A 9,831-nucleotide genomic window follows, 5' to 3' on the forward strand; every position below is an offset into this window, starting at 1 on the left:
GCCCAGACCATAAAGCATGTCATCATGCATGACCAAGCAGCAAAACTGGATCTCTGGCTTGTTGAGAGAGGCGAGGCATTTTGTGAGTTCATAGTTTCTTTTATTTGCTTGCCATGTTGTTCCCATGGAAGGCCCATGTAAAATAGGTGGTGCAACGACTCCTACAATTAGCTTTGAGCTTGTTTGAATGGTATCACTTCTGTTTTGATGTTTTGTTTCATTGAAACTATGATTCAATTCTCATGTAAAGTTATTGCCTGCATTGAAGAGGAGTACGGTTCTTTGGCCTTTGTAATCATTCCTTTATGAAGTCTGATCCTCATCTTTCCCACATGAAACACATATATTGAATATGAAGGATGATCATGTCCATTCATCTGAGTGACAACCACCTACCATGCAACACGAGAAACAACAAAGGGAATAAGGACACGTGAGGTAGACATTGAGATTTGAGAGCCTCCATGAAATAATGAATACAACAAGATGACAATTTTATGAAGAAAGCTATTGCACAACCCGTTGAAGTAAATAATATGAAACCCTATGGGAAGAATTCATTTTTTTAGCAGTCTGTTATAATCACAGAGTTTAAGAAAGTTTAAGAGCTAAAATTATTCAAGGGGAAAAAAAATTCAACTGAAATTCACTTCGAGAAATTCCTTCTTTTTTCCTGTTAGTACTGGGGAGAATTTTCTCAAGTTGGAGAATGATAAGAACCTAAATGGAATGATAAGAGCCTAAATGATTCATATAGAGGGAAGAATCGGATAGCTCCTTTTTTCTTTCCTTTTTTTTTTTTTTTCTTCTTTCTTAACACCCACCCACACCCATGCCCACACCCACCACGCACACCCGCATCCGCATTAGGATAGCTCAAATCTCAAAAGGAGGGCAAGAAAAAGAGCTGGTAGACAAAGTGAAAGTTTCAAGCATTGGCAATCCACCATGATAAGAGCCCGAATGCATCGATCCATTATCGAATCAAACAACTAAATAAATCGTTGAAAGACCAATATTCTTCTGAGATTTATATGTAAATGCCTACATTGACTCACAATGCAACTTATTGCTTTGCACATACTGTACAGTCCCTCCGTTGGTCTGGAATGCCCAACCATAATAGCTGACTCTTAGCAAGTACTAACGAAAGAATGGCAGTAAAAGCAGATAAAAATAGACCTAGCATCAACTTGAAACATCTATTTGACATGCCTCACCTTGGATTGCTAATCATTCTAGAGAAATGCTTTTGTCACATGATGATAAACATATACAAACATTTTCCAGACATAAAAATATTTTCATGTACCTGAAATCCAAATCTTTCATAGAGGCATGGGCATCAGGCTGATCAAGAAGGACGTCCATACTAGCCACTTGAAAACTCTTAAATGGCCATCCTACATTCAACAAAGCTGAAGTGTAACATACCACCTTGAAGATTGATCACATTCAACTTAATCTATGCATTCAGACTAAAAATAATGGCATGATGATTTTGCATAAACATGCACACAACCAGCTTGCTACATGCTTAAATGCAAGATTGCACATAAAAATAAACTGGCCAAAGACCCACTAATCATGAATAGGCCCTTCTTTACCTACAACCGATCTATAAAATCAGCAATTTCACTTGCAAATGCAAACAAAGAAAGATTAATAAGGTCAGCCAATTAACTTGAAAATCATACGTAGAGGCACAAGTCCTTCATGGCTCCCATCAATTGTCAGGTAATTCAGCTTCGATTCACCATAGTAACTCTGGTTGGTTTTATCAACATCAGATTGTGCCACTGTTAGAAGTCCTGTTGCACCATAGTTCCAGTGCAGTTGCATAGTGGAGCACCGGAAAAAACTTCGCCAAGCAACAGGCTGAGCCTGTGCATCCTTGTCACAGGAAAAAATCTGGACACTAGCTGGAATTCCCTATACAAAGAAAAAGAAGAGTAAAGTTTGAATGAGTTTCTCAGAAACACAAATGCATCTAGATGTGTGTCAATACACTGACCAAACACAAATGAAAATTCCACGTTCAGGTTCAAATAGTGATTGCAATTTGGAGGGTTACTTCCTGAATATAAATAGAGTTGGACTAACCTGTTTTGCTCATTTCAATAAAGAAGAAATGACAAGAATGAATGATGTTTCATTGTATTCATAACAAGCAAGCAGCCTCCAAATTGCAATTAAGTTCTTCTTGAGTCCAACTTGAGATTGATATAATAGCATTTTGAAGCCAACCCTAAATAAGAATATTTGAAGCAAATTACAATCTGGTTATTTCAAAACTTGGGATGTTTGTCCAATGAAACAAACTACCCACAAGGCTTTTGATTCAATTCAATTTTTATGAATGTATATTCCTTTTGCTTAAGAGTAAATGATCTAACAGTGAGTCTAGGGTTTAGGGCTTCAACATATTCTGGTATTTAAGTTCTACGACATTATCATGAAAAGGTTCATAACACTTACTCTCTTAAAAGAGTTACAATCTAATCAGCCACAAGATCTTCCTTTTACGATTAGAAGTCTCTCATAACCCATCAAGTATCAACTCACCATTTTACTGGACGCCAATATTAAAGCTGTTGTTTTCGGCTCCCTTATCCGCATTATGACTGCAACAAAACACTATTGAAAAAAACAATTTGAGAAGGCAAATTAGTCATTCTTGACAAAAGATACAATGCAATGAGGATTCATATAGGCTGAACTTGCGTCTTCCCTCAATCAAAGTGGGAATCAACTTGTGAATAGTTGGGGCATTAAAAATAAAATAAAATAGAAGAAGTGGGCCCGAGAAAGTTTCAACTGTGGTGTTTGCATCCCCACTGTTTTTAATGATGTGGCCCACTTAAATTTTGGATGTACCTTATGTTTGAGCTTGTCCTTAAAATGTGACATGTATTTAGTAAACCTAGAAAATCATTCAAAGTTGTTATTCCTGACATGGTCAGATTAATTGGGCCATATGTTACTATTAAAATATTGAATCTTACAACTCTCAAACATGTTTTTATAACATCGACTTTGATAACCGTGCATGACCAAAATCACTGCCAAATCAAATTTCTGGACAAAAGACAGTGAATACCAGTTTTTGGGCCATAGCTTGTAGACTAATCCTTGGAATCAGCTTTATGGTGAGGCCGCAGCAGTGTAATTCAGCTCTGCTAGTTTCTACAAGCAATGTGGTGGATCCCAGTAAGACTATTTAAATTTGAACCTACAAAATATTCTCTCCGTAATTAAAGAAGATTGAAATGGAGAGATTGGTGTTGGAAACGATGGTGTTTTTGGTGGTGGTGGTCGTGTTGTTGTTGGCAGTGGCATTGCCTTCCATAGGCTTTCTTGAACGTTGATGGCCTCTACGCATGTGGCGCTCACAGTACTTTTGATCCGGCGCCACATCCTTAGAGCATCACCATTTCTTTCCATCTGTTCTTCTGTACCTTCCCAGCTCTGGTTCCATGCTGTTTCTATAGTCAAAGCACATATTTCTGCAACCAAGCCCTGAAATAGGAGAAAGAAGGAAAAAAAAAAACATTAATCATTCAAAGACAGATAACAAATGAAAAATAAATATTACTCTTCAAATAAGGGATAAACATGCCATCCTCCCTTGTTTCAGATTACAACTCTGATTACAGCCCTGCAGACGATGTACCATTCATTATACAGAAACTGCAAACCTTGCACTCTAGCTGCTTTCCTTTTCATTTTCCTTCTCCTTACCAACCTATGGAAGAAATATAGAACACCCAAAAGATGAACTATCAAGCATAGACATAAAGCACTAACAAATCAAAGAAGTTAGTTCAAAAGAAAAACAAAAAATTAAAGTGAAAGGAAGTCCAAAGAACAGTTTTAGGGTGGATTTTCTATATTGCATACATCGAACTCCAAAAGAAAAAAGCTACGAAGCCAAGAGGTGCAATGGGATCATGCAGATCAGTTTCTACACTTGCTACAATTGTGGTCATTAAGAGGGTCTTAAAAAAAAACATATTATACCTGTCAACTAGTTCTCGAAGCTTAGGTACATGATTTTACCTGCTTCCATGCTATGCAATGGCTAGGCACATTCCATAGGTACTCCAGAAGTTCGGCAATGACACCCATTTTCTCCTTGAAAAAGCACTCCATGTTATCCATCTACAAAAAGAAAATCATTCCAACAACATAAGAGCACAAATTTCAACAACACATTCTTCAAGATCAATAAAAGGAAACATGCCCTACTTTATGTTAAACAACATGGATGATAAACTGGGGGCTAAATGGTACCGGCTTCATATAGTTTCACTCTAAAAGAAAAACAAGCACAACACAACATCAATTGAAAGAAAAACCTATTTTTCATAATAGAATTATAATACCCTGAACTACAAACAGATGCAGAAATAGTTCCTGAGGAGAGTCGCACAGATGAATGATTTTGTTCAGAGAAAAAGGGCATCATGTAAATAATTTAAAGAAAAGCTGATTTTGAGTTATAGGACTTATATTGCCCCAGGTCAACAAATGATTTTGCTCGGAAAACAAGGGCATCACACACCAAAGTTCCTTGCAACATGGCTTATGGCCCCATGATGCATCAGCCAAGCAGGGTCCATGATTTTCTGTGTAACATCCACTATTAGACATTTTTGTCCATTTGATCGATGGCCACTAAAGCAACCATATGAAAAAAGAAAAACAGTTAAATTTCTTAAAGAAAAGTGATGAATAAGATGACTGTTCAACAAGTTTGATTTTTGAAAATGAAGCAATCGTTATTAAGGTCTAATAGATGGACAGATCTGATTGATAATGCAGTGGGTCTTAGTTTTTTAATCTTGAATGTTTTGAAGTGTATACATGATAAAATTGATTATAGAACTAAGGATGTAAAGTGAATGGTTCTTGCTGAATATTGGACCTGCCTATTGTGACTTACAAGAGCTATCCTGATTTATAAATAAATAATAGAAAGAAAAAGAAAAAAGAGTGTGCTTTGATTGGGGTTTCAAGTGCACTTATAAGAAAGGTTTCAATTAGTGGAGTGCGCTCACCTCATACATAGAAATGAGGCACGTGTGTGAGATCAGATTTGCTCGTGGGATGGCAAGTTTGATACTCTGCTAGAGTGTGATGGTTGACACTCATGCATTAATAGATATTATGAATGGGACATACATTGAGACAAATATAACCACCCAAATAGTTAACATAGCCAGGATATAGGCCATAACAAAAAATCAGATCAGTTAATTGATGAGAAACTTCGATTAGTTCTCATTTCGACCTTCCATTAAATGTACCCAAATCTTCTAGTTGGAAAGCTGAATTAGTACAGATTTTGGTTAAAGATGCATTTACGTGAGAGCGCATGATTTGGATTGATTTGGTTTGACTTGCATGCTGAATGCTGAATCAGTGCATCTGGCATTTGGAAATATGATGCTCAAGTAGTGACAACAAGACATGTTAAATCAATGGCTAAGACAAATGAGCAATTGTTCCTCAACACCTATTAATCATATTTGCCTGAATTTAGATGCATGGAATCCAGACAGTGAGGTCCCATCTAATACGTGTTAGGCAAGTGTACCTTCAGAAAGCACTCTAACTTGAGTTGTAGGTGGCCCACCTGTAGGTCTTTTATTTTCTTTGAGCTTTGCTTGTTTTGTTCTTTCACCCTTTAGCCCTTTTGGAAGTAATAATATTTATGTTGAGACCACCAAGTTATTGACTGGGGCATTTCTTCGAACATCTGGTGGGCGGTTCTGCCTCCAGCCCCTGGTCACCTCTAAATATGACTGGTTTTTCTTAGGCGCACAACTGTTAGGCGGAATAGCCTGCTGAGGTAGATAGGAAGGGTGCACCTTACTCTAGTTTCTCTGTAATGTCTCCTGCTTCATCTGATATCTGTTCATGGGCCTGATCTCAGGATGCTTCCTGGCCATTTCCACTGTCAGCACTCTAGCATTCACCATTTTGCCACTCAAGCTCTCCTTCGCTGCTGATGCTTCCTTTTCACCGACGAACCTGATGAACGCATACCACCTTGGCGTCCTGATAATATGGTCCCAAGGCTGCAAGATGTCCACTATTCTCCCATACTTGTCGAAGATTCTATGCATGTCATTTTCGGAAGTGTCGGGAGAGATGTTGGCGACGAACAATGAGGATGGGTTGAAAGCGGGTTTTCTTCGGCGGACTTCCGTCCACTTCGAATCCCTAGCCATAGATGATCTTTTTGAATAGATTAATCAAGTTAGATGGTCTTTTTGAATACATTAATCAGATTCGATGGTCTTTTTGAATAGATTAATCAGGTTGTGCTTAGATAATAGAAGAACTTTCATCAATAAACAGAAATCATGAGAAAAAAATGATCTACAGTGAGTTTTTCCAAACCTCTAGGGTTTCCGCCAGCAACCCAGGGGTTAGGACCTGGCAATCCCTCTTCAGGGGTGTTGGCCAGGTAATCCCGCTTCAGGTTATCTAGGGTTTCTTTGGGTGTTGGTTAGAGGGAGAGATCTAGAGATCTATAGAGAGAGAGAGAGAGAGGGAGGGAGGGAGGGAGGGAGATCGACGGAGAGAGAAATGATGGCTTCGGAGCTGTTTGGCGTACTTCGGGCGCAACAAGAGAGAATGGGAGAAAAATGCCAGTGATCCTCGGGCATACATATCTTTGTGCCGCTAGGGTTGTGTGGGGTCCACTGAGATGTTCTTAATCAAATCCACTCCACCCATCTGTTTTTAAATACAATTATAGAAGACACTTCTAAAATTCAGGAAGATCCAAACACATGTGCGACACACCAACAAAACAATGAGAACAACAACGTTGGTCATTAAAACATTCTATAGGGTTATAAATTTAGGTACGGTTTATAACGGTATCAAATTAGGTACGACTTAAAACCGTTTTCAAACCAAAGCTCAGTTCATTCCAAATACACAATTTTGGTGTAGTGTCTAGCTGCAGGTCATATCGGGGTTGGATCTTAGTTGTTGGTTCAACTCTCATGTGTTCTAGTTCTTCAGGTAGCTTCGGTTGGGATAGTGGACTTAGTTTAGAATCAAGTTCGTGTGAGTCGAGGTAAAATCCAATTAATCCTATGAGTTGATAAATTATGGGTTGTTTAAGTTGTTCTAAAAGCTTATTCTCATGTTTGTGTCGTAGCCTCTAAAGCTGAACATTGAGATCTTGAGTTCCTAGTTGAAGCAAGAGGTGAGGACTCAACCTTTGAACTTCCCACTTAAATTCATCAATCTAGTCATAGATGATTCTTTGATTTCTTTCATTGAGTTACTTACCTCACTATTGAATAAGCTAAATTGTTGCATAATAATTTTTTGTGTTAGATGATAGACATCTCTCTTTAATCATAGCAAGCATAAATGATTTGATGATGACACGCTATCTTTAGTTGTACATTTATTAATTAATTGTATATTTGCCACTTGCGATTAAATGATCGAATGAATGAAACCTGTCATGGACTTAGCATCTTTCAGTCCATATTGGACTTACGCAACTTGGATCGCACATTACCTTACATGGCTTGAATCGTATATTTGCCCTTCATGGCTTTGATGGAACATTGGTGCTCATTTTGTGGTTTGTTGGTTATATTTACATATCTTGTTGATTTTCAGATCATTTTTGCATAGTTCGTTATGATTTTCGGGTGTAGCTGAAGTTCGTTTATCGATTTTCTTGCCATCTTGCGGAGTTCATATGATTTTCAGATGATGCTGGAGTTCCTATGATGATTCCCTCTTCATCTTACAGAGTTCAGTCATATTGTGATTTCTAGGTGGCGCTGAAGTTTGCTTATCGATTTTCTAGCCATCTTGCGAAGTTCACATATGATATGATTTTCGGGTGAAGTAGGGGTTTGTATGTTGGTTTTCTAGCCATCTTGCAGAGTTCACATACGACATGATTTTTGGGTGGTCTAGAGTTTGTATATTGATTCTCTTCATCTTGCAGAGTTTAGTCGTACCATCATTTCCAAGTGTTGAAGTTCGCTTATCAATTTTCTAGCCATCTTGCAGAGTTCACGTACGATATGATTTTCGAAAGAAGTAGATGTTTGTATGTTGACTCTCCCTTCATCTTGCGAAGTTTAGTCATACCATGATTTTCGAATGGAGCTGAAGTTCGCTTATCGATTTTCTAGCTATCTTATGGAGTTTACGTACGATATGATTTCCAGGTGAAGTAGAGATTTATAGGTTGATTTTCTATTCATCTTGCAGAGTTCATTTGTCACGCTTTAAACTCGAGAACCGGACTCACAAAATTTTTGGCCACCGAATCTGGTGTCGATAGCCTCCGTAGTACCCTATTCTCGGCTCCCAGTTCCCATGCGCCAGGTTATGATCCTGGGATTTCTATAAGGAGGATTTTCAAGGTGAATTTTTTGTTTGTAAATGAGCATAATCACAAGTGTATCCAAGTCATCAAAACATCATCACCACATATCTACTAATATAATATTTGAGTACAGTACTGAAAGGAAAATACATCATATAACAAAATTATAAAAGATCGGGCACATGCTCCTGCCTCAATGCTGCTGCAGTTTAGCATAACTTGCATGTAACAAATGTGCATAAGCTTACTACGAAGCTTAGAGAGTGCATGCGTGTATGCGCAATGCATGTGCCAAGCATATAAATGTCAGAGTAAGAGGAAATGATGAAAGACTAAATTGGCAAGTTCATAAATGATGTTAGTCATACCAAGGCTATACATGCAAAGCTTACATGGCTGAATGTCATATGCTAGAGATGCAATGCATGTGCCAAGCATATAAATGTCAGAGTAAGAGGAAATGATGAAAGACTAAACTGGCAAGTCCATAAATGATGTTAGTCATACCAAGGCTATACATGCAAAGCTTACATGGTTGAATGTCATATGCTAGAGATGCAATGCAAGCATGCCAATCCTCAACTAGTCCACATATCAGTACGGTTCATTACTGGAAACATTACTGGGGTCTAGTACACTCTAACAATGACTGTCGCCCCATCGCGCACATGACTAAGTGAGTGGAAGAGATCTCACTATCTACCTTCCCAATGGTATGTCAATGCCCACCCAGCTCGTTGATAGCGAACCCATTTATGAGTTAGTCAAACTCAACCTAGCTTACAGCCCCCTACCCTCTGGCGGATAAGGTCACACCCCTTTTCAACCGACCACGACACAGTTATCCACTCGGCTTACTAGTATTTGGCACTCGGCACTCATGTTATCCACTCGGTTTCGACGTTGAAGCATCCTACTATACCACAAGAGTTTAGAGACTTTCACTCAAGGACATCCATAATTCCCTAATTCTAGAACAGATATTTTCAATATCCAATATGGTCATCCACGATATACCTATGGAGGCCATAACCTTGGTGTCGCTAGGGCGTAAAGTGATTATGACATACAAGATGCAAAATGCATGAGTCATACCATCCAAGTCATCCATCAAACTCGCGCATATAGTGCGATCATTTGGGGCAACCCTATCTCATATGGAGTCCCTTAAGTATCTCAGCCTAATGGCATATGCTATGATCAATCACCACCCACAACATACATAAAAATGATGCGTATGGGCATATGTCTGGACATGATGTCATTATACAAACATGTTCTTAGTGTGTCCTACCAGGCCAAGTACACTAGCATGTTATCAGACATATCAGATAATAATTAGCCTTAATTAGCATATCATATACAGAGAGTGGGAACTTAAACGATATGCCCCACTAAAAATATAGAAGTATATGTGGTATGGCCCATGTTAGACTAACATCAGCCTCTCA

At 38.4% G+C, this 9,831-nt stretch overlaps 1 protein-coding gene and 1 long non-coding RNA gene across 3 annotated transcripts; both read right to left on the minus strand.

The window, feature by feature from the left end:
• Positions 1-1,332: 1,332 nt before the first annotated feature.
• On the minus strand, positions 1,333-2,633 carry LOC131229842 (eukaryotic translation initiation factor 2A-like). Of its 2 annotated transcripts, XM_058225883.1 has the most exons (3): positions 2,566-2,633; positions 1,685-1,932; positions 1,333-1,403 (listed from the first exon to the last, which is right to left on the minus strand). In XM_058225883.1, the coding sequence occupies exons 1-3, from the start codon at positions 2,617-2,619 to the stop codon at positions 1,391-1,393; spliced, it is 315 nt and encodes a 104-aa protein (XP_058081866.1). In that variant the 5' UTR covers positions 2,620-2,633; the 3' UTR covers positions 1,333-1,390. The 2 variants fall into 2 exon arrangements, 1 of the variants encoding a protein (XP_058081866.1); XR_009163622.1 differs by lacking the exons at positions 1,333-1,403; positions 2,566-2,633 and adding an exon at positions 2,104-2,241 and having other exon boundaries at positions 1,477-1,932.
• A 146-nt stretch (positions 2,634-2,779) lies between these two features.
• Positions 2,780-6,001, minus strand: LOC131237342 (uncharacterized). The gene is made up of 3 exons (XR_009167186.1): positions 4,060-6,001; positions 3,101-3,745; positions 2,780-2,923 (listed from the first exon to the last, which is right to left on the minus strand). It is a non-coding gene; the product is annotated as an uncharacterized LOC131237342 (long non-coding RNA).
• Between the last annotated feature and the right edge of the window lie 3,830 nt (positions 6,002-9,831).

This window comes from Magnolia sinica, chromosome 2 (assembly GCF_029962835.1).
Source record: "Magnolia sinica isolate HGM2019 chromosome 2, MsV1, whole genome shotgun sequence".
NCBI classification, from domain to species: Eukaryota; Viridiplantae; Streptophyta; class Magnoliopsida; order Magnoliales; family Magnoliaceae; genus Magnolia; species Magnolia sinica.